Genomic DNA, 26,484 nt, shown 5'->3' with positions numbered 1-26,484 from the left:
TCAAAAAGTGTCAAATCCACTTTTACGTCACCACTGGAGTTAAGAATAGTCTTGGTGTTTCAAAGCTGTAGATCTAAACATCTCTAAATTTTTGACTTTTTTATTTTTTATCATCTTTAATTTCCCATATTGTAATTCTTTTTTGACTAAATTACACCATGTGATATATAAAAATATATACAATGAAGTCTCAAAGTACTTTTTATTTATTTATTTATTTATTAGAAAATCTTCGTGGTATACACTTGTTTCATGCGAAGTTCAATTCCCAATAACTGTTAATTAGTTCCGTTAAATTTATTATCACAATAAAAAATAGGAAAAGATAATCATTAGCTCTTCAAACATATAATATAATTTTATTTTATTGAATTAACAAATACTCCGTAACTATGTTAATTTCTTCAAAAATAAAATTTTTACATACCAAGAATAGAATATATATATATATATATATATAGTGGTAGAATCAAGAGGGAAGTAACCAATTGGGGGGAAGCGGGGGAAGCAAATTTTTTTTTTTCGTTTTTTGAAAAACTTTATTCACGAACATTATAGATTGGATGAAAATATGAACATTTAATAAAGACACTTTATGATAAATGTTTTTATTTTAGCGGGAAAGCGCTCGAAGAAGTAATATATAACAATTATCTTGTTTTTCGAGCGTACGTTGAGGTTTAGATATTAGGGTTTAGATATTAGGGTTTATAGGGTTTAGATATTAGGGTTTAGAAATTTAGGGTTTAGGGTTTAGATTTAGGGTTTAGATTTAGGATTTAGATTGGGTTTTTAACACGAACGGTTTAGAGTTTAGAGTTTAGGGTTTAAGGTTTGGTGTTTTAGGTTTATGGAATAAACCCAAAACACCAAACCCTAAACTCTAAATCGGGCTAAATTTTACTTCACAAAACATTAAAAAAAAATGTTAACATTCTTCACGAACAATATTATCTTGAATGTTATTTTTGTAGATCGTTTTTCCACCAAAATAATAACATTCATCACGAAGTGTCTCTTCTAAATGTTCATATTTTCATCCAATCTATAATGTTCGTGAAGAAAGTTTTTTCAAAAAATGAAAAAAAAAAAAAAAATTTGCTTCCCCCGACTGGTTACTTCCCCATTGATCCTGCCCATATATATATATATATATATATATATATATATATATATATATATATATATATATATATATATATATATATATATATATATATATATATATATATATATATATATATATGAATTTGGAAATTTTTATGCGTTAACGAATGTTCGCAGTAATCTATACTTGTATCCAAGGATGCATCCCCAAATTTTTTTGGATTCATATATTACTTTTTCATATTCATACTCATAGAGGCTTACACAGTAATTAGTAATTTCAATATTCATGCATCCATTTTATTAATATCTTATTAAAATGGTAAGTAGAATTAAATTGACTGAAAATATTTGCAGTTTGAACGTCGTGCATTAATTACTATTATGCTTTAAATTATTATCCTACTAATACTTAAATATAAAAGTAATTTGAATTTACATTTTAAGCTCTTAAATACTATCATTATTTTTCTAAAATTACTAACAACTTTTATAAAATTAAATTCGCGAGTTACACTTTTATTTAAAAAATAATTATATATAATAATTATAAAATAAGATAACTTGGACTTTATTAATGTTACGTTTCATGACAAATTTTTATTGTACTCTAAATATTACGTAGTATATAAATTTATATATTAAAAAGATATTAACGGTGAGAAAAAAATTGTAGACAAAGTTACTAACACCACTCAAAACAACTTTTAAAAATTGTCAATACCACGGGTTCTTAAACTCAAATGAACTTTTAAAATTCGTCAACACCACGGGCTCTTAAACCCAAAAGGAATTTTTAAAATTTGTCAACACCACGAGCTCTTAAACTTAAAAGAATTTTTTAGTGTCGCTATTTACTTATCAATATGAACTGTAAATTACATTTTTCATGATTTTTTATATATCATGCAACGCACGGTCTCAAAAATCTAGTATGTATATATATATATATATATATATATATATATATATATATATATATATATATATATATATATATATATATATATATATATATATATATATAATGTAATTAAGATCATTGGTAGATGTTAATTAAGACGATTTGCACCCTTAAAAATTTATACATTATATAAAACACGTGACAATAATTCTACGTGTCAACTCCTTATTAATTCATGCCACATGTTAACTCCTTTATTTCAGCTACATGTCAGTATATAAGTTAGTTCTATATATTAATTGAATTATTAGGTTGCTCAAATTAATTTAATATACACTTTTTTTTTTTTTTTTTTTTTTGAAAGGCAAACCCCCCAAAGTGTAGTAGGTGGGGATTGAACCTGAGTCCCTTTAAGGTATGTATTAATATACGGATTTTATTTTATTATCTAAAATATTATATTATTTATTTTATTATACTGATTTAAATTATTTTTATAATTTTTTTATGATTATCTATTTATCAAGATTTGTTAGGTTACGTATACCTACTTCATTTGTTAGTTACATATTACGTATTACGGAGTTTTAGCAAAACTAAATATATTAATAAAATAGCTTAAATTGTAAATTTATTTTAAGACATTCTTACCCTAAGTAGATTAATACTTACCTTAAATGGAGGTTCGTTGATTCTGATTAAGATATATGTGGAAATATTGTTCTCTAATTTGATCCAATGTTCTTAATCAATATCATTATTACTTTTAAATCTAAATTTTATAATTTTTACATGTTGATGTGTCAAAAGTGTGTGCGATAATGCGTGTCTTTTTAATCTACTTTTAATTTTATAATATCTTAATTTAGGATTTACTTTTAACACCCTAACGAGCAACAAAACTCGGTCAGATGTAGTTTAGTATTATGTAAGTTAAGGTTCATCCCAAGAGAACGAGTGGATTTTAGAATATAAATTTGGGTTTTAAGCTTTAAATAACAAAGAACAAATAAATTGCAAATAAATAACTAGAAAAGATAAACAATGATAAAGAGAACACATGCTTGAATCTTTCACACCTTGTTCACAATTGCCTTTTTTAAATTAAGATCAAACTCAGATTAATAATTGACCTAAGAATATATACTTTAAGATTAATTGATCAGGTTAACTCTAAAATTAATGACTAGACTTCTTGCTTGTATTAAGACTTGATAATAGATTTAGCATGATTAACCAAACCTAATTATAGTTACTAGATATAATCCTCACAGCTAAATTATTTCGATTATGTTTAAGTTTATCAAGTTTTAAACCTAGTGATGTTCTAGTTAAAACCTAATAATAATTGATTAATATAAATCAGATTAATCTAACGGTGGTGCTTTAATCAGACATAACCCATAACAGGAATTCCAGAGATTCTGTCAAAACATAAATTCTCTTTTTAGCATATAAAGTCGGAGGCTTTGTCAACGAAGCCGGCGGCTTCTTCTGAATAATTCCGCCGAATACTTTTTAATTTGATCTGAGTATAAATAACATACGAATATTAATTTAACCAGATGAAGCCGACGGCTTTGGTCCATGAAGCCGGCGGCTTCATGTCCCAAATCCGGGTTTCTGTTTTCTTTCATACAGTTTAACTGTTCAGGCAATTGATCACAAAATGTTACATGATTCAAGCATACATAAGGCTGTTAGCCCATAACTAAAGTATGAACAAATAAAAGATAAGAAATAAGATAAAGAATCATACTGACATAGAAGAAATTGAAAACCAAACGATTGATTAATGAACTTGAAAGTTGAAAGGAAATTACAACCTAACTAATTCGTATATTTATTCTGAATGTAGAGAAAACTGAACTGACTTCTCAAAAACTCTGGCCTGAGGCCTGTATTTATAATGTTTCAAACCTGAAGCCGACAGCTTCCCTGAGGCGGTGAATTCTTCTCCAAGTAAAACTTGACCCGTAAGTCCAAAACGCGTAACCGTCTAACTTAAGCCATAACTCAGTTGCAACAGTACATTCAAACAAGAGGTGGTCGAGAGATTCTATATTACAATCACATATTGCGCATCTTTTTTTTTTTTTTTTTTTTTTTTTGAAAAGCCAACAATTATTATTAAAAAGAAATAAGGAGGTCCGAAGACCATATACAGAATCTCAACAAACCTACACTAACAATCACGAGCAAAAGCACTCGACTAAAATAAAGAAACAAACTCGAAAACAATACAGACATGCGCTATACAGAAAAAAAAAAAAATGCTATGTAAAGAAAAAATGGTAAGACTCGATTGGTTATATATATTTCAGGAAAAAGCCTTCATCTAACGAGATTCGCCAAGGAATGGACAACTTGAAAAGACAAGCAGGAGTAGAAGCCAAATTGCAGTACCGTAACACTACAGCGACAAAGCAAATGACTCTACACCTCTTAGCCCTGGCCAAGACGAAAAACGAAAGACTCCGGCATAAAAAACCTGAATATTAACCAATGCCAATTTTAGTAGGGTTAGCGTCAAACCATCTCGGATTGGTTAACCATTTTTGCCAAACTAGATTGCCTTTCTTCCAACGGCTATTTATCCACTCGAAGCTCTTAGATTGAATCTCGGATATTATTTTTGGGTTGCTTAAATGCTTTTTTCCAAAAACACGATCGTTTCGATGTAGCCATATGTAATAACTATTGATCCAAACAACCGATCGCCAAAGAGAGATGCCAAGATTTGAGTTAAGCTGGGGGTTCGAAGCATTTGCGATATCAGATAAGCATGAGATGTTAAGGAGGTCTAGATTCCACCATTTTTGTATTTTATTCCAAATGTCGATGGAATTGGAGCACTTTAGAATGCAATGAAGAAGAGTTTCAATGTCATCGTCGCATACCGGACACCGGACAGAGTGAAGATCGATACCTTTTTTATCAAGTTCTGATCGGACGGGGAGTTTATTTTGATTCATCCTCCAGATAAAGATTCCAATTTTTTGCGGCACTAAGGGGTTAAGAACAGTAGGATTTCTCGAACCGATAGAAACAGCAGACAACGAATTCAATAATTGCATGAGATTATCCGTGGAGAACTTGCCATTCGGACTGTGTTTCCAGACCCAACTTGGGGATTGGTTACTAGAAAAAGTGTAGTGTTCGATAGAATCGGTGATGGAAAGCAATTCATCAGCAACCCTCCATTTAGGTAAAGAACTCCAAACCCAGGAGAAAATAATGCCAGAATCTGATTTGGTAACGCGATCCCGAATAGAGACGTCTTTGTCCACTTCTAGTCTAAAAAGCCTAGGATACAAATCACAGAGCGCTCTGTCACTTATCCACTTATCCTTCCAAAAACGCGTGTCAGCTCCGTTCCCTACATCTTTGACAAAAGCATTAGCAATATTACACCCTAACTTATTTAGGGTGTGTTCGATATTGATAATATTGAACCATGTTCGACCCGCAAATTTTTTCAAATTACAAATGACCGAGGGAGAGAAACAACCCAACCCACCGTTATCACCATAGATGCTTTTTATAATTCGGACCCAAAAAGAGTTATCGTTGTTCAGAAAACGCCACCACCATTTTGTTAATAAGGTAAGATTTTTTAATTTTAAAGAGTTGACATTTAAACCACCAAATTCGTATGGTAAAAGAATTTGGTCCCATTTGACCCAAGCCATTTTTTTCTCATCATAGGATCCCCCCCAGAAAAAATCGCGCCTCATTTTTTATAATTCATTTAGAACACGTACCGGGGCTTTGAAGAGTGAAAAATAGTATTGTGGAAGGCTAGTTAGGACAGCTTTGATGAGGGTTAACCGACCGCCATAAGAGATAGATTTAGCTTTCCAATCGGAAAGCCGTTTTTTAAATTTATCAAAAATGGGAGACCAATTTTTATAACACTTTAAATTAGCACCGATTGGAAGACCAAGATAATTAAACTGGAACGAGCCTTCCTTACACCCAAACCAATTGGCAATACAAGATAGTTCTACACTTGACGTACCGATTCCATATGCACAACTTTTATTAAGATTGATTTTAAGACCCGATAAATCTTCAAAGCATTTAAGTATTTTCAAAATATTTCTAACTTCATTTATATTCCATTTGCCGAAAATGATAGTGTCATCCGCATATTGAAGGTGTGATACGACGACCTTATCATTTCCGACCTCGACACCACTAATTAATTTTTTATTTGTAGCAATCTTAAGGAGATGGTTTAAACCTTCACCCGCAAGAATGAATAGGAAGGGAGAAAGAGGATCTCCTTGTCTTACTCCTCTCTTGGGGAAGAATTGGTCGGTTGGTGCTCCGTTTACTAAGACCGAGATTGAGGTGGAGGTAAGGCATGATTTTATCCAATTTACCCATTTAGACCCGAAACCCATCAAATTCATAATGGCGCAAAGGAAGTCCCAATCTAGACAATCAAAAGCTTTTTCAAAATCAACTTTAAATATAAAACTCTTTTGATTTCTAGATTTGAGATCATCAATTGACTCAAGAGCAATTAGAACGCCATCTAAAATATATCTATTGGAAATAAAGGCGGCTTGCTCATCACCTATTAGCCTCGGAATGAATTTTCTAATTCTGTTTGCAAGCAGTTTTGAAAGGATTTTGTAATAACTACCGATGAGGCTAATAGGACGATAATGAGAAAAGTTGAGAGGATCTTTAACCTTTGGGATAAGAGTGATGAAGGACGCATTACACCCGTTAGAAATTTGCTCCGATTCCCAAAACCAATGAATGGCCTTTAAAAGGTCTCCCTTAATAATATCCTAGAATAGAGTGTAGAAAAGAATATTGAATCCGTCTGGCCCGGGGGCTTTATTTTTTCCACACCCCTTGATAGCTTCTAGCACTTCTGATTCTGAAAATCTAGACTCAAGAGATTCGGCCATGCTTTCTTCAAGTTTAGAACCGTCCCAATTATGAAGCATCCATCCCTCGGAATTGGATTTCTCGAAAAGACCCTGAAAAAAATTAAAAGCTTCATTTTTAATATCAGTCGGGTTAGAAGTCCATACCCCAGCTTTGTTGATTCCATGGATGTTATTTTTGTGGTGCCGCCGCCGGATGTAGGAATGGAAGAATTTGCTGTTTTCGTCTCCTTCTAATGCCCATTTACATCTTGCTTTTTGTTTAAGCATCTCAATTTGCGTATTCTCTTTTTGCGCGAGAAGATCTCGATCTTTCATCCAATTACCTAGATCTTCCTCACTAAGATCGGACGTTTCTGCTTTCTTTTCCCAATCATTTATGGCATTCGATAATTCCTCTATTTCGACATTTAGTTTACCGTAAGATGTAGAAAACCATTTTCGAAGATCTTTCTTGACAATCTTTAGTTTTTCTCGAAAAACAATGTCGGGTCTATTAGAGTTGATGCTTGAATTCCATGCGGCTTTTATCACATCATAAGATTCTTTTTGTTTCAGCCACTCATCAAAAACTTTAACCGGTTTTGGTCCAAAATCTATGTCACCATCTTTTAGTAGCAGAGGGCAGTGATCAGTGTGTTTCTTGTCAAGAACCAATACGTTCGCATTCGGCCATTGTTGGATGAATTGCTCCGAAACCAAAAATCTGTCGAGTTTGCTGAATTTTGTACCATTATCACTAATGCGAGTATAAGTTCTACCTCCAAGAGGTAAATCGAGGAGAGAATTATCTTTGATGAAGTCATTAAACATTCTGGCTCTCCTTTCACAAAACTCGATATTTTTTCTTTCAGTTGCAAACCTGACCTCATTGAAATCCCCAAAAATAACCCACATAGCATTATCATATTTCATTGCCTCCGAAAGATCATTCCACATGACTTTTTTATCCTTTTCAGCTTGAGGACCATAAGTGTTAATCAATATGAGCTCGGTACCTATATCCTGCCAATGTCCTTTTATCGCAATATAGGACTCTCGTTCGACAACTTGGTTAGCCTTAAAAATATTCGGATCCCAAACCGTTAGAATCCCACCCGAATTCCCTTTTGATTTTTTAAAGGCATAGAGATAATCACAGCTTCCCCAAATTTTTTCAATCCATTGTTCAGAAATTTTATCTACTTTAGTTTCTTGCAAAGCAATTATGTTAGGTTTATTTTGAAAACAAATTTTTTTAAACCAATTGAATTTCTTTTTATCATCATACCCCAAGCCTCTAATGTTGAGAGATAGTATCTTCATTATATAAAATTAAAAAAGAACACGAAAGTTATGAAAGTACCTAAAGAGTGTACCTTAGTTCCTGTTAGAAGCTTTTTTCCTAGTCAAGCCCAAGATATCACCGACCTCCTCGCAATTTAAAGACTTTTCAGAGAGTGATTGATGACCCTTATCGCTTTTCTGACTCAATCTGGAATTTGAAACAGCCCTACGAACCGAATGTTTCTTTCTTGGTCTTCTTACAAGGGATTTGACGTTTAAGAATTTGGATGAAGCATTCCAATTTCTGATGTTAGTCCAAGATTCAATTGAAGATTTACTTGAGGTTTTACGCTTTTTACATGGGTGATCTTTAGGAGCATAACACTGATCAGGTGATTTTTCAACAGACGGTTTGCTAATTCCAGAGTTAAATATGAACGTGGTAAAATCTTTTTCAAAACATGAGTTTGCCAAGCCCAATTTTTCGTTTGGGTCAGCCTTGCTATTCTGGGCCGTGACTTTGACAGGAAAAGTAGGTTCATTTGGGCTTGGATCATGGGTTCTATCTTGATTTGAGTTATGATCTGTGGTAGAGGGAGTCGAATCATTGGTGGAAGCCTCGTTAGAAGATTCTTCAATTACAGTACCATTCGTTTTCCCATTTTCAATATCAGCTTCATTATTCTGGGGAATTGAGGAGCCGGTGTCGTCACTAACATTAACTGGAGTGGTAGGTTTATGCTTATTCCTTTCATCGTTTATATCAAAAAAATTATCTGACGTGGCAAAAACTTTAGACCCTTGATCTTTTTCGTTGGAATTATGATTATTACCTTCCAGCGGCCAGTCATCGTCAATTTCATCATCAGAGTTTTCCGGTGAAGAGTCTTTGTTGATATCATGGTTACTATTTGAATCTGTGAGATCAATACTTGGATCCGATTCTTCCATCTCAATTTCCACAATACCTTTAACATCCTCAATGACTTGCACATAAAATATACCTTCTTCTTTGATTTTAACACTTACTAAGGTATTTATAAGACCCTCTTGACCCCAAAGTTTAACCAAAACCTTACCACAAACCAAATTTTGATTACCATTAAACGAACAATTATAAGTGTCGAGAACGGGACCGTACCAATTCGCTATCTTCCTGAAGTTCTTTTCTGACCAACAACTGATAGGAACACCTTTAATAGTAAGCCAAGACAACCTAGCCGATTGAAATGGTTTCGATTGCACACGACGAATATTCTTTAGCCATTGTTTTAGAATATGGTCTTCGTTGCTAAGAATATTATCAATGGTGCATTTATCTTCAAAAGTTAGACAAACATCAAGCCCACCTAGATATTTTATATTAAATTTTGAAAGGCCTTCTGCTGTGCATAGAACAGGAAAATCCTCAATTAAATCTATGTTCAAAATTTCGCCTATTATTGCATTAGATAATACCTGCTGGTTCAGTTCTTCTTCTTCCAATTCAAGCAGACGTGGTTTAGTGGCCGGGTTAGGGGGAATGTGAGTGTGATTTTGTTGCACTGGTACAGAATTATCTTTAGTATGATTTTGTTGCACTGGTACAGAATTGTCTTTATCAGTTGTATCAGTATGTGTAGAGCCATTCTGTGTATTGACAGCCGGTTTAGGAACATACTGAGATTTGGGTTCACGGTTGGCAGTAGATTTGGGAGCATATTTTGGTTTAGGTTTGCTATGTTGTGGGATATAGTGAGAGGATGTAGGCTGAGCAGGCTGCTTGAATGGTAGAGCTTCGGTACCTATGGAGTTACCTGTTCTTTCATGTGCTTTATACGCCCTCAACCATTGACCGTGAAGATTAATGGAATTCAAACGTTTGAGCAGGTAATCTATATCAACAATATCTGCGAAACGAACAAATCCAAAGCTTTTTCCATTCCTTAACATTTTCCTGATCGGAATGTAAAGATCCGTCACTTGTCCATATCTTTTGAAGAATACCAGGAGATCTAATTGATTCCAATGATCAGGGAAATTAAAGAACATGATGGAGGTTTCATTATTAGGGTTAGAGGGTTGAGATCGATTACGGATTGGAATATTGTTGGGGAATGAAGCGTGTTGATTGTGTGAAGATTTAGTAGCAGATCAAGTGGAAGTATATTCAATCTCTATGCCTTTCAAGTGGAAGTTTAATCTAGTCGGAAGATGGTTCCAAGTCACTCTCCATTGAAATATATTCACTTTTCTTGGGAGTTCTGTAAACCATCGAGTATGCTTGTCTACCAACGGTAGCATACACTCGTCTAAATGAACCCGAGTACTCGACACTTGATATGTACCTTCATCCGATAACGTTCAGATCCATGTATCATTTATATCAGCAAGTTCGGATGGGCCCACATGAAAAATGAGGCGATGTAAAGTGTCTATATTTCGAGCCCCAATATCAACTCTTGTCCATTCCCAATTCCACTCACCTTCTACAAATCTATCAGCAAGAGTACAACTACCATTTTCCTCTAGATGAAATAATCTACCATATTTAGACGTGAGTGTTCCATCACCTATCCAGTTGTCGTGCCAAAATCGAATATCCCTACCATTGCCAACTCTTACCCTTAACACATTAAATGGTATCTTTCCTTCAATTTTTAGCCTGTTATACAATTTGACAATTGTTGGCCATACACTAGACCCGTTGATGACACCACTCATTCCACCATCGCATCCGTATATAGCATGAATTACATGTGCCCATTTGGAGTCTGGTTGTGCATACAACCTCCATACCCATTTTAGTAAAAGTGCATAGTTGAATGCCCGACTACTACCAATGCCAAGCCCCCCGTTATCAAGCGAAGCCATAACTTGGTTCCATCGGATCCAATGCATCTTTCTCTTACCTTCCGAAGAACCCCAAAATAAAGAGGATCGCATGCTTTCAATATTATTAATTACCGTTTCTGGACATTTGAAAATGGAGAAGTAATAAATACCAACAGACCCAAGGAAAAATTTCGTAAGCATTGCACGGCCACCAATCGATAGAAGGTTAGATTGCCAACCCGCTAGCCTCTTTTTAAACTTTTCACATAACCTCGACCAACTAGATATGCGTAACATAGATGCACCCATTGGTAAACCCAAGTACAAGAATGGTAGTTCTCCCTTGGTACACCCGGCCGTAGAAACAAAAGATTCAATATCTCCATCTTGAACTCCCATTCCATACAAAGTCGATTTAGTCATGTTAATGGATTTACCGTAATATGCATGAAAATTGTCCAGAACTTGTAATTGACATTCCAAGTTATCACTACTCCAACTAGATATTACAAACGCATCATCCGCATACAGAAATGATAAACCATAGTAGAATTATTACTTAATGAAACACCATGGAACACCCCCTCAAGGATTTTCTCTTTGATACACAAATGTAACTCTTCCATGACAATCAAAAATAAGAAGGGGCTCAACGGGTCTCCCTGCCTTAAACCTCTACGCACTGTGAATTCATCCGTTGGGCTTCCATTAACGAGAATAGAGGTTCTTGAAGATTTAAGAACCATACACACCCATGAATGCCATACACAACCAAAACCAAGAAGATTTAACATGTAATTTAAAAAATCCCATGGTACCGTGTCATATGCTTTCTCGAAATCAATCTTGAAAATCATCAATTTTTCTTTACGTTTCTTACACCATTCCATTGTTTCATTCAAAATAAATGGGCCGTCCAAAATTTGACGACCCGCAATAAATGCAGATTGTTCTTTACAAATAATTCTATCCATTACCTTCACCAATCTAGACGCCATAATCTTTGTAATCACTTTATAATGACACCAATTAACGAAATGGGCCTATAATCTTTAATAAAGGAAGGGTTTTTCACCTTAGGGATTAGAGTGAATAACGCGGAACCTGCACTCTTTGGCATCTTCTTTGTTGCGAAGGCATCAACAACTGTCTTCACCACCTCGTCTTTAAGAAAATCCCAATACCTTTTGATAAATGCCAAATTAAACCCGTCCGGACCGGGAGCTTTATTGCTACCACAATCCCAATTAGCCATTTCTACTTCCGACTCATTAATTTCTTTTTCCAGATCATTCGCATCTTCTAAAGATAAAACGTGATTGGGAGCAAGATGTGGAACTCTTCTACCTGCATATTGCTCTGAAAATTTAAGAGAATAAAAATTATAGAATGCTCCTTTGATTAAATTGGGATCAACAATCCAATCACCATTAACCATTATTCCTTTAATCATTTGATCATTCTGATGTTGTTTAACAAAAAATGGAAATATCTAGAATTTTCATCCCCTTCCGCATCCCATTTGACACTACTTTTTTGCAAAACGTCTAAATCTTATATGTGTTGTATATTATCTAGTTCATGAACTAGATCTTTCCTTTCATATATCATTGAATTTGTGGCTTGCCCAGATTCCATTGAAGTTTCAATATCATTTATAAGATCCATTATTTGTGACTTCCTGGAATTTTCATTTCGTTTCTTGTCTTTTATCCACACCTTGATCTTGGATTTCACATGCTTCATTTTTCCGTGTAGAGAAATATTTGTGTTGCTCATTATTTCAGTAGCTGCATTATTAACTATGTTATCGAAGTCCTCATATAAGAACCAAGAATTGAAGCACTTGAATGGTGATGTGCCAAAATCAATCTTCAAGTCCTGCAACAATAATGGCAAGTGATCGGAGTAGCCCCTCGATAAAGAATTTAGTTTTAAGTCTGCAAAAATATCAAAGACGTTAGGAGATATAAGAACACGATCAATGCGACTCATTTTGGAAGCTGCCTTATTCACCCAAGTAAATCTCCTTCCATTCAAGGGGACATCCACAAAACCCGAATTGCCAATAAACGTATTAAATACCAAAGCCTCATCCGCACGAAAATTACACCCGAATCTTTCCGCTTCCTCTCTAACTTCATTAAAATCCTAAAAACAAACAAATTCTCCTTCATTCGTGGCAATGAAATTACACAACTTTTCCCACAGTAATCGTTTTTTAACTGTCTTAGGCCCATAAACATTTCGAACACGTCCATTTGTCCTTAACTATGATAAAATTAGAGTCACACCAAACCCGTTCTTTAACAAAAAAGTTCGGATCCCACACCGAAATCAATCCTCCAGAAAAACCTCTAGAAAGCGAGCACGCATAGTCAAAAGTATAATTACCCCACATTGTCTTAATTCTAAAAAGCTCCAACGTAGTCATTTTTGACTCTTGAATCCCCAAAAACTGAATATTATTAGCAGAGCACATTTCTTAAACCCATACCCTTTTGTACCTCTTTTTCCTCCCACGAATATTAACTGATAAGAGCTTCATTAAACGTTGGTCAATACTCGATAATTTGTGCAAATATCGATCTCATCTCTTGTAAACTCGCAATTGAAGTGTGGGTTCGTGTCTTTACATGGTGGAAAATGGGTAACTTTGGTAGCTATACTCTAGTCGATGTACTCAATGATAAAGGTTCTCAATCAATGACTAGTATGGGGAAAAAAATATGGCAAGCGATAAAGTGGGTGTGTTCGTACCTCGTTTGGAGTTGAAGATTTCCAGCCTACAATCTAGAAGCCCACCTTCTAGATATTCAAAGTAGGTAACCTTGACAACTCATATGGAAGTAGCAAAGTTGATGACGATGACGGCCGCCAACCTTCTCTGTTCACACCATTCCACCGCCATAGAATTTTTACTATAAATAGAGGTGCAAACCTCAGTTGTAAATCATCCTAAATCACTCAGAGAAGTGTAATCACAACCTAGAGATTGTGTGTGAGTTTGAGAGTTTTTTTGTAAGAGTTTTGTAATACTCTGTAAATCTATTCTTGTGAGTAATAGAGTTGTTTTTCTTTCAAATTTGTATCTCCCAACGTCCAAGCGATCCTCTCTTCCTAACAAGTTTCCTTGTATGGAGTCACGTGGTAGGAAGCTGCAGTATCTACCACCCATTTTGTGTCTTCTCGTGAGACGTGAAGGCATGTCTCATAATGCGTTGAACAATAAGCTACATCACCAGGGATAGTCACTAATGTTTCTCCACCCTTATTCTTCGGCTGAATCTACTTTCCGGAGTAGCTCTCGATAAACAGGGCTATGTTAGTCATTTCAGTAGAGGCACATGGAAATTGTCAAGAGGCGCTATGATAGTCGCTCGAGGACACATTTGTGGCACACTGTACAAGACTCATGTGAAGATCTGCACAGACAGCATTAATGTTGCAGAAAAGGAGGCTTCACAAAATTTATGGCACCAGAGACTCGGTCACATGAGTGAGAAAGGGTTGTCTACCCTAATAAAGAAGGAGCTTATCAATGTAGACAAGGATGCTGCACTAGATCCTTGCAATCATTGTCTTTTTGGTAAGCAACATAGAGTCTCGTTTAATTCCTCTTCAACGAGAAGATCAGAGTTACTCAGTCTGGTACACTCTGATGTTTGCGGTCCCTTAGAGGTTGAATCAATTGGCGGCAACCGATACTTTCTAACATTTATCGATGATGCTTCTCGAAAGGTGTGGGTATATTTATTGCGGACAAAGGACCAGGTGTTCGATTACTTCAAACAGTTCCATGTCATGGTAGAATGTGAGACAGGAAAGAAGTTAAAGTGTCTTCGATCCGACAACGGCGGTGAATACTCTTCCAGGCAGTTCGATGCCTATTGCAGATCATATGGCATCCGACATGAGAAGACGGTCCCACCTTCCCCCTCAACATAATGGTATAGCAAAAATAATGAACTGAACAATCATGGAACGTGTTCGGAGCATGCTCAGTATGGCTAAGCTGCCAAAGCCATTCTGGGGAGAAGCAGTCAGAGCCGCTTGTTATTTAATCAACCGATCTCCATCAGTACCACTGAATTTTGAAGTTTCGGAGAAACTTTGGTCTGGAAAGGATCCATCATACTCTCACTTACGAGTATTTGGATGTTTGGCGTACACACATGTATCCAAGGAGCTCAGGCAGAAGCTGGATGCAAGGACCACTCCATGCATATTCATAGGCTATGGAGATGAAGAATTTGGATACAGATTATGGGATCCAAAGGAGAAAAAGGTGATCAGAAGTAGGGACGTGGTGTTCCATGAAAGTCAGACAATAGAAGATATTGAAAAGCCCACAATATCTCAGAAGACAAATGTTGCTGCTCAGGTGTCAGAGGCAACAACGGAATCATTCATGAGAAATGAATTTTCAGTGCAGGAAGAAATACCAGAAGTAGAATATAATGAGGAAAATGACGGTGCTGAGCAGGGGGAGCCACAACCCCATCTGCCAGACGTTCCAGCACCATCACAAGGTCAAGATGATGGTGGATCTCCTCAGAATGTTCCAGAAGTTCGTAGATCTGAACGAGGTCGGATTCCATCGAGTAGATATCCAGAATCCGAGTACCTTCTACTTACTGAAGATGGAGAACCAGAGAGTTTTCATGAAGCAGTAACTCATAAGGATAAAGAAAAATGGTTGCTCGCAATGCAGGATGAGATGGATTCTCTGCAGAAAAATCAAACTTATGAGATTGTAGAACTTCCACGCGGGAAGAAGGCACTGAAAAATAAATGGGTGTTCAAGCTGAAAAAGGATGGTAGTGGAAAAGTGGTGAAATTCAAAGCACGACTTGTAGTCAAAGGATTCCAACAGAAGAAAGGGATTGATTTTGACGAGATATTTTCACCAGTAGTCAAGATGACTTCAATTAGAGTCATACTTGGATTGGTCGCAAGTATGAACTTGGAGCTTGAACAGATGGATGTAAAGACAGCTTTTCTTCATGGAGATTTACATGAAGAAATTTACATGGAGCAGCCGGAAGGTTTTGAGGTTTCAGGAGATAACCTCGTATGCAAGCTGAAGAAAAGTTTGTATGGTTTGAAGCAGGCACCTAGGCAGTGGTACAAGAAGTTTGACTCGTGCATGGTGAGTCACGGGTACAAGAAAACTGCAGCAGATGAGTGTGTCTACATTCAGAAGTTTTCTGAAGGAGATTTCGTTGCTCTTCTACTATATGTAGACGATATTTTGATCGTAGGGAAAGACACAACGAAGATCAACAAGCTGAAGAAGGAACTCTCTAAGTCTTTTGACATGAAAGACTTAGGACAGGCTCAACAGATTTTGGGAATGCAAATAACCCGAGACAGGAAGAATAAAAGGTTATGGCTATCTCAAGAGAAGTATATTGAACGAGTGCTTTCACGTTTCAATATGAACAATGCCAAACCTGTTAGCATTCCATTAGCCAACCATTTCAAGTTAAGCAAGAGTTCTTGTCCCTCATCCAAGGAAGAGATCGGGGAGATGTCTTCAGTACCATATTCTTCAGCAGATGGAAGTTTAATGTATGCAATGGTGTGTACAAGGCCCGATATTGCTCACGCAGTGGGAACAGTGAGTCGTTTTCTCTCGAACCCCGGGAAAGAGCATTGGAATGCGGTAAAATGGATTCTCAGATATATTAAGGGTACAACGAATCTATGTCTTTGTTACGGGGGAGATGATCCAATCTTGGAAGGCTATACAGATGCGGATATGGCCGGAGATCCTGATAGTAGGAAATCTACTTCAGGATTCATTTACACTTTTGCAGGAGGAGCTGTTTCATGGCAGTCAAGACTACAAAAGTGTGTTGCATTATCCACAACTGAAGCAGAGTATATTGCTGCCGCAGAAGCTGGAAAAGAAATGTTGTGGTTAAAGCGTTATCTCCAAGAATTTAGAATCAAGCAAAAGGAGTACAAGGTACATTGTGACAGTCAGAGTGCTCTAGATTTGAGCAAGAACTCCATGTACCATTCCCGTACAAAACATATTGATATTCGCTATCATTGGATACGCGAGGTAATTGATCGACAACTGTTGAGACTAGTGAAGATCCATACAAAGGAGAATCCTGCGGATATGTTAACAAAGGTGGTGACTCGAGAGAAGTTGGAGTTATGCAGAGACATAACTGAAATGTTTGTGGATTCGGTTGGAGGGGGAGAATTGAAGATTTCCAGCCTACAATCTAGAAGCCCACCTTCTAGATATTCAAAGTAGGCAACCTTGACAACTCATATGGAAGTAGCAAAGTTGATGACGATGACGGCCGCCAACCTTCTCCGTTCACACCATTCCACCGCCATAGAATTTTTACTATAAATAGAGGTGCAAACCTCAGTTGTAAATCATTCTAAATCACTCAGAGAAGTGTAATCACAACCTAGAGAGTGTGTGTGAGTTTGAGAGTTTTTTTGTACGAGTTTTGTAATACTCTGTAAATCTATTCTTGTGAGTAATAGAGTTGTTTTTCTCTCAAATTTGTATCTCCCAACGTCCAAGCGATCCTCTCTTCCTAACAGGAGTAACTGAAACAACAAGGTGTTTAAAGACAAATGTTGGAACGCACTGGTGGCTTTAAATGAAATACAAGCGAAATCTTTTGAGTGGATCTCTAATAGGGTGAAAGGGAAGAAAGTCGAATGGCATGTGTGGCTAAGTAATCCAAGAGTGTATCTTAATCTGTAGGTGTTCATCTTCGTGTTTCTGAGCTGCTGTCTCTGCATCTCTGATGTTCCATAGCTTCGTAAATGTAATTCTTTTGTAATATTAGTCTAGTATGGTATGCTTGTTTCGTGTTTCTTAGGTGGCCAAGTTTGTTGTAAGGTCCCTATGCTCCTGTATATTTTGTGTGTTTCTGGTAATATAATCTTGGCTTTAAAAAAAAAAAAAAAAAAAACCTGCTTTTTCCCCTGCCTTGGACATTTCTTCCAATTTTTTAGCAAATTTTGCAAAGAACCCATTATTAGTTGGCACCTCATTATTCTTCATATACTTGTCTTCAATATTGTTATTTTCATTATCCACTAAATTTTGTGGCTTAAATACACTGCCTTGAGCTGCATTTTCATCGTTACTGTCATACATTTTGCTATGTGAAGCAACTTGCTTCACATCCTCATTATCGAGCCCCTCCTGATCCTTTTTTCCTTCGTCATCAAAAGTAGATGGAATCGATGATACCTCATCATCAGAATCATCCCCTTCTCCCTCTTCCACTTTTACTTGCCAAGAACCCACCTCTTTTATTGACACCGCAAAACTCACCCCATCAATAATCACTGCAATCTCTGTAAGGGTGCAAACCAAAGTCCCACATCGGTCATGGGACAAAACAAATGTATGTATATAAGTCTAAGGGGAAGTCCCTCTATCACCAATTGGTTTTAGAAAAGGATGGACTCTTGGGCTTATATTGCATGACATTGTGTTTGGGCTATGCGATCATTACAAGTGGTATCAGAGCTAGGCTATAGCCCCGATGTGGTGGACGACGCAGTAGGGCGCACCCCTGAGCGCACGCAGCGACGTGGCGCACCCCTCGGTCTTGAGCAGCGATGAGTGGACCCAGCTCTCGTTCGAGGGGGACCCTGGCACGATGAGTTGATCCTGGAAAGCCTTGTATCGAAATATCCCTGCCCTCCCACCATGTTGAGAGTTCCGAGTTGGCGGCGGTAAAGGTTGGATCCAGACTATCGTTGGAGGGGAGGCCTAGATGGACTTAGGTTTGAGGGGAGGTTTGTAAGGGTGCAAACCAAAGTCCCACATCGGTCATGGGACAAAACAAATGTATGTATATAAGTCTAAGGGGAAGTCCCTCTATCACCAATTGGTTTTAGAAAAGGATGGACTCTTGGGCTTATATTGCATGACATTGTGTTTGGGCTATACGATCCTTACAATCTCTTCATCGCATGAATCTACCCACTGTTGCAGCTACTTTTTTGTATGCTGTCTCCTTCCAAGTTCATAACAGCATACCATATATTTCAATCCATGCCATCCTCTCCTCCACAACGAATTTTTTGTTATCAGTTTAATAGTCGAGTACAACGACTTCATCATATCATTAAGTTTAAAAGCCACACATGCATCAACAGAAGAAAAAGACACCACAACCATGCACCTCCTTCATGACGCACGTTCACGTCTTCAAAACCTTCTTCAATCAAGATTGTATGAATATATGCGTTAGTATTCAATACTAATGTTTTCGATACAAATTTTATCAGTAACAAAAGAATTTTTTTATTGTAATTGTATTATACATTTGATAAGTATCAATATTAACGTTATCGATTACTAATTTATACAAATATCGTGCAACACACGGGCTCATAAAACTAGTATGGATATTAAATTGATGTGTTTTTCTTTACAGATCATTTAAGGTGATAAATATTTTTACTCAAATGTAAACAACTTAACCGTATTGATAAATATCTTTTTTCAGCGTTAGTTTGGCAACTCCTAATCATCTTATCTTATACGGAGTATTAGGTATAAAAAAGATTAATAATATACTTGAGAAGAAAGCTATATAGTATCTTAAATCTTAAATATATATTATCAATAGATGTAATTACTTGAAGTGTTTGAAATCATAACTGTATAACTATTTTGTTAAATTAGCACTAAAGCTTTTCGTGGTATGATAACTAATATGTACAAGTAGCTAGCAAAAGTGGTCATTTACTTTTGATGTAAGGAACTTAGCTCACATGAAAAGTGTTTTAATATCTTTTCTTTGCATGAAATTATAAACATTGATTTTCAGATGTAAATTTACCATTTATATCACTTATCTATCAATGTTATAGTTTCCCATTTAGGGTTTTTCATATTTAATTTCTTCCAAGCTATACAATGTGTTTTCATAACATCAAATCTACAAGTTTTTCTAACTAACTATGAAGAACAGTTTTTTCATCTAACCAAAATTTGTTGTTTCGTGTGTTTCGTTCCGGCCAACAGTCTTTTAGCTGTTGTCCGAAATGGACACGAAGAACTCACAAAACCATCAACTAAGTGAAGATAAGTCTTGAGATCGTGACATGTCGCAAAGTCACTTTTTGTAAGGTATGGTGATGCCTCGCTACTAAGTCTAAGCTCTTTGCCAACATCGGCATATCTAAACCCGTCGTTATTATCGACTCGTTTCTGTAGCCATCCTGGCAACCTAGATACACGAACTATCTTTTTTGTTACGTCGTTGCTATCATCAACCAAGAATCCAGGGACTTTCGTGATCACATCAGTCGAGTTCACGATTCTAAGAACTCGTGTTCCGCTACTTTCAAGTTTCGATCTGAAGTTATTGTTGCCAACACGGGGCCCACCAAATGAAACAACAGTCACCATTGGGGATTGTTCGAATGTGGACGTTATGTCATAGGCTGTGAGAGTGGCTAGGGCCGCACCAAGGCTGTGACCGGTGATCGTCACACTAAGCGGCTCATCCCCGTATGTCTCGATAATTCTAGACATCTCTTGTCGCACCATATCTCTTAAACTCGGACACGTTGGGGTTGCTGACGTGTACATACTCAAAAACCCCTTTTGCACCATTGTTTTACTCTTTTCATGTGCCACATCATTAGGTAATGACGTCAGCCTAGCACGCATATTCTCAATCCATTCAAGACACGTGGCAGTTCCTCTAAATGCTACCACCACATCTCTTCGGCCTAAGCGCGCAATCTCCTCGTCATCATTACAAACTGCCACGTAACCAATCCAGCTGGAATTCACGGATGTCCAGCTTGGCACTCTTTCAATCCAACCTGGCAGATGAACTCCACAAGTGGCATGCAAGTTTTTAGTCACCTTATATCCACTTCCCCCTAACCCACATCTATCCAACATCGAGTTTTTCGAGTACTTACAATCTCCATAATCAGGTGATGACATGTCAAACTCGAAAGATCGGTACGCCGCTTCGACGAAATCACCGTACCGAAGAATCTCGTGGCGTAAACCGTCGTCTAAAGGATCAAGCAACCCTTCCCAGTTCTTTATCCCTTGATACTCTCTCCATTTTTGACCAAGTTTAGCGACACGGTTGGCGACCCGAGCCTGACCTGAATCACTGTTCCAAGAACTTTTGACTCTTAACTGTCGGGTTCGGGTTGGAAGATTGGTACTAGTTGAACCGTTTGAGAATTCAGACACATGAGTAGGTGGTGTAGCTAAACTGCATGATTTAATTACCATGCCAATGACACCCTTCATGAGTCGTGAGTTTTTTTTTTTTTTTTTTTTTTTTTTTTTTTTTTTTTTTGGGTGTTTATATTATATTATATTTATAATTATTATATTTGGATTTTGTGAGATGACATATATATACACTTTGTTTGGATGTAGAAGTTGCATATTTATAGGTGCAAACAGATAGAAAAAATGTTGTGAAAAGAGAATATAATTGGACGGTGCAACGAGGGTTAGTTGAGTGTGTGAGCTCTACATTTTATTTTTCGTTATATAAGTATCTTCACTCATGATTTTGACAATTTTAGTAGAAGATTGTTGACCGGGACCCACAGAATTATTATTGAAAGAGCACAAACTTTGTAACATTTGAAGCTCCGACCATGTATTTCTCTACATCAACCAAAGAGTCACAAGCCGCGTGGAGCTTATAAAGTGTTGTTTCATTCATATTGTACAAAAATATTTTCTGCACTTTAATATTTAAATATACGGAGTATGAGTTGTAATCATTTACATCCATTAATTTGCTTGAAATTTAAGGAACCAACGAAAACGCGACATGTAGCGCGAAAATCACATGTGGTTGAAAAAAAAAACTAAAAAAAAAAAATTTTCGAAAAAAAAATTTTCGCAATTTTTTATTTTGAAAATTTTTTTTTTCGGAATTTTTTTTACAATCACTTGTGATTCTGCATGTCAATCACATGTGATTATGTATGTTAAATTCAATCATATGTGATTATGCATGTCAATCACATGTGATTATGCATGTCAAATTCAATCACATGTGACTGTACAATTCAATTACATGTGATTGTGCAGGTAAATCACATGTGATTGTAGAAAAAAATTTGAGAAAAAAAATTTCCAAAAACAAAAATTCGAAAAAAAATATAAATAAAAAATTTTTCTTTCTAAAAAAAAAAATTTTTGGAATTTTTTTTTCAATCACATGTGATTTCGCGCCACATGTCACGCTCTCATTGGTTCATTTGATCTCAACTTAATTTATGGATTCAAATGAACATTCCTCTACGGAGTATTTATTTCTATTTCTATTTCTATTTACTATTTAATATCTATAGCTAAAAAATACTCCGTATTAAATATCGTTAAAGTATACTCCTTTAATCATCATTTGTTACTATCAATCATTTATTTCTGTTGTTTTTAAATATTCAATTAGACATAAGTTTAAATAAGATTGAAGAAACCGAAATCTTAAAGTATTTATAAATAAGTGTTGGAATAGACCTATGGCGTTAATGTAAATTCCAATTAAGATCGTTGGATTGGATTTACATTCGAATAAAAAAAATTAAGATTGAATGGACTCAATGGCTTACAAATTCGAGTATCTACGTGTTGAAACCTCTATATAGATTTTATGTCTTTTTGGTATCGTTGCCTCTTAGGTTGTAGTTGCTCCCTTTGCAACTAAGTGCCTATTGTTGCGATTCTTGTACCTATATCAAGATTTTGTCTACGTTGTATTTGGCTGAGTTACTCATTTGGCTTAGTCCATCCTGAGTTTTCTATAATAATATACCTTGCTTTTCAAAACAAATAAAAAAAGAATAAGTGCAAAGTTTATTTTTGTCAAAGATATTTTAAAGTCAATAAGAATTTCTTGGTAGCCGTTTAAATAGGTTTGTAATTTCAAATGTTAGATATATCATCCCTTTTTGTACCAAACATTATTTAATTGTTGATGTTAAAGGACCATTAATATAATTTTTTAACTTTGACTTAAATTAATAACTTTTTTAATCGTATTTAATTTATTTTTTAATAGTATTATAATTTTATAATTTTATTTCAATTCTATTTATTATGAATAAATAATTTTTGTATTTATTATAATTTTTGTATTTGTTTTAATTCTATTTATTATGTTAGTGGAGATAATCCGCATTTAAAAAAAATTACACTAAAAAAGAAATTTACTAAAAACAAGATTTTTATTAGTAATAAAAAATTTATTATGTTTTTACATCTGCTCTATTTATACTGGTTGAAGTTCAGCCGAGTTAGAGCAGGAGTTGCCAATCCCATGCCAATACATTGTTAATATCAAACACCCATTAGGAGCATCATGTTAATCCTTTGCCAATCCCATTTAGCCATTCATTTCGTGATATTCAAGCATATACCATCACGAATAGTTTGGCTTTATTTAGTTGTACATTTTGCTTATATATTTGTACTATAATTCAATTAATTAATTTATAGTGGTTGAGGAAATGTGTGATGGTTGAGAGTGATACGTGATGAGTTAGTGATAGAAATGAAATGAGAATGAAATAATGATGTAGCGCTGATGTGGTAGTTTGTTAATCTGAAGACAGATGTCATGGTTGGAAGTGCCTCTTAAAAAGATATATTTTAGGTGTTGCGACAACAACTACTTTAGTTTACTTTGCGTACGTGTAATGTATAGAAACAATCGTTTTGAAAATGCATGCTATTACTAATAAGACAAATTACTTTAATTCCTATATACCTTGCTTAAAATGCTTATTGACTTATTGTTGTGTGTGGCTGTCAATACGACTTCGTATTATTGATTATTTATTATTATTATGAACATAATAATATTATTTTACTTTATTTACTCCTTGCAGTCTTGCACTATTTTTTTTTCTGTCTTTCAAGTTTTGCTCTTATTTTATTTGAAATTTAATTAATTTCTTTTTAAAATGGTAAATAAAATAATTATTCCTTCATTTTAGTTTTGCAATAATTAATCAAAACAGGAAAATTGATTAGATCACTATTGTGCGTTGTAATTTATTTTGAATAAAATAGTTATGGTTATGGTTATGGTAACAGGTAGTGATCTTTACACCACTAAATTTATGCATACATTACCAAATATGCATAATGATGTTCTACAATATTTTAGAACATATTTAATGATATATGAATAATTTAGTAGTGTAAGGATCATCCCTATGCTAACATGTGCCTCTATAACATGTTGAAAAACATTAGATAATCTTAAACTTTATCTATAAAGAAAATACTACATTAAATATATTGGTTAATTTTAGATTAATGTTTATTGAATGTATCTGAAGTAATTTTAAGAAACTAGATGGCTGTTTGTACGGAGTATGTATCATGAGTCATGACACATGCACTTAGTTCAGCATTTAAACTAAATTTCAAATAACCATGTTAATTAAAAAGACTCATTATTGTGATAGGATAGCATTTCTAAGGTCATCTAGTGTTAGAGCATCATGATATTTGAGAGTAATACGAGTAATAGATAAGGATTTAAAAAAGTGGAATAGATATCTGGGTTTAAAAACGCTTCCTTAGCATCATTTTTGTAAATATATATAAGCTGTAGAATTGTGAACTGCTCGAGTGGCCTGCATAAACTTTTGCAGGTGATGTATTTGTGTATTCATAATTGTGGGAATAAAATTGTTCTGCTTTTCAGGAAAAAAAAAAAAAAAATGCCAACTCACTCTTAAGACGATAAAAATTCCGTGAGAATTATTGTATTGTTGATAGAGTATTTATAAATCACGTGAAACTCAAATACCAAGTACTATAATTTAATTCTAAGACCATTTCTAATTGTGCATCTGATATCACATACAGTTTATGCATTTTTTTTTTTGTCAAAAGTGCAATTTGCGTGTGATTAAACAATGTCAGTTTCTGATATTTTTAACTGTTGTATCAGTTTTTTGTGTCAAATGTTGGGTAGGGTAATGTGATAAAATCTGATATGAAATAGTGTGAGAAAATAAATTAATTAAATAATAAATATAAAATATCTCTGGAATCTGATTGATTGAATCCAAAACTCACGACTAATCTCCATTCCGTCAAAATACCGACAGACACTTTTTTCGTCACCAACTAATGCATTATTAGTTTCCATCAGTTTCCGTCACTTTCGCAACATATACTGACGGATGGATTCTGACGCGCTGTTAGGTGTGGTCTAATGGACCTGAACTCACACTCGGGTTTGAGCTAACTAACCTAATATATCTATATGACTAACTTTTTTAAGTATTCTACGTGTTTTGCATAATTCAAGGACGATCAAACGTAGTTTGATTAGAGGAACCGAAAGCTATAAAAGAAGAGGTATTCTGTACTATTCTAAAGTTTTCAAAGCTCATGATGCTGCTCGTGATGCTAACTTCTCGGGTTCACTTAACTTTCATTGTGATAAGCTTTCGGTACTTGATGTCGAATCTCTTGAAGCACCTTTCACAGAAAATGAATTATGGTCGGCAATAGAAATTTGTGGATGTTCAAAATCACTGGATTCTGATAGCTTTAACATCAAATTCTTCAAAAAATATTGGTAGCTAACTAAATATGATATCGTCAATGCTTTCGAATGGCTTTGGTGTAACATGGAAATATCTCGTGGTTGCAGTGCATCCTAGAAAGTCCAATTCAATTGGACTAATTGATTATCGACCCATAAGTCTGACTGGAATTTTTTATAAAATCTTGGCAAAGTTCTCGCAAGTCGTCTTATAAAAGTAGTACACAAATTAGTTGGTACTAACAAAGCGTCTTTTTAAAGGTAGATACATATTGGATAGCGTTCTAATTGTAAAAGAGGCAGTTGTCGACATGAAATGCCAAAAGACGAAATGTTTTTATTTAAAGTTGACTTTGCAGAGGCATTTGATTATCTAAAATCGAATTTCTTGTTTAACATCATGGGTTGTTGGATTAATTGGATAAATGATTAACTTAAGTCCACATCAATATTGGTTCGTGTAAACGGTGCACCCACTAATAAATTTAAGCCCGAAAGAGGTGTGCGCCGGAGAGACCCGATCTCCCCATTTCCATTCATTAAATAATGTCGAGGGTCAAAATATTCTAATCAACAGGGTAATCTCTATTGGTTTTCTCAAGGGTGTTGAGGTCGAACATATTAAGGCGGTTGTTTCTCGCCTTCAATATGATGATGATATGTACAAAATCATCGTGTATGATTCGTCAACAACAGGATCTTTACACGGTCAAATACTACATGCTGTTTGAAAACCAGTTTTGCATTCATAAAAAGATAGCGTTTACAAAAGATAACGTGACACAAAGGTCATTACAAAGTCATTATTTGAAAATAACATAAGTTACGAATGCAAGATAAAAGTTCCATGATTGAGACATCTCTAAGTAATGCAGCGGGAATCTAACACAGCAGGTCCATAACAACAAGTCTATAATAC

The 26,484-nt window shown here is 35.2% G+C and overlaps 2 protein-coding genes across 2 annotated transcripts; both read right to left on the bottom strand.

Moving 5' to 3' along the window:
- Window positions 1-11,504: 11,504 nt before the first annotated feature.
- LOC139840263 (secreted RxLR effector protein 78-like) lies at window positions 11,505-11,996 on the bottom strand. The gene has a single exon (XM_071830516.1). The coding sequence runs from the start codon at window positions 11,994-11,996 to the stop codon at window positions 11,505-11,507; it is 492 nt and encodes a 163-aa protein (XP_071686617.1).
- A 7,982-nt stretch (window positions 11,997-19,978) lies between these two features.
- LOC139840249 (phospholipase A(1) DAD1, chloroplastic-like) lies at window positions 19,979-21,265 on the bottom strand. The gene has a single exon (XM_071830497.1). It carries the CDS (start codon window positions 21,263-21,265, stop codon window positions 19,979-19,981), a length of 1,287 nt encoding a protein of 428 aa, XP_071686598.1.
- Between the last annotated feature and the right edge of the window lie 5,219 nt (window positions 21,266-26,484).

This window comes from Rutidosis leptorrhynchoides, chromosome 1, assembly GCF_046630445.1.
Source record: "Rutidosis leptorrhynchoides isolate AG116_Rl617_1_P2 chromosome 1, CSIRO_AGI_Rlap_v1, whole genome shotgun sequence".
In the NCBI taxonomy this organism is placed as follows: domain Eukaryota; kingdom Viridiplantae; phylum Streptophyta; class Magnoliopsida; order Asterales; family Asteraceae; genus Rutidosis; species Rutidosis leptorrhynchoides.
The sequence above is the reverse complement of the archived record's forward strand: the minus strand, read 5'-3'. Positions and strand labels throughout refer to the sequence as shown.

Coding starts and splice junctions, on each gene's coding strand:
- LOC139840263 (XM_071830516.1), bottom strand. CDS start 11,996: ATGGCGTCTAGATTGGTGAAGGTAATGGATAGAATTATTTGTAAAGAA.
- LOC139840249 (XM_071830497.1), bottom strand. CDS start 21,265: ATGGTAATTAAATCATGCAGTTTAGCTACACCACCTACTCATGTGTCT.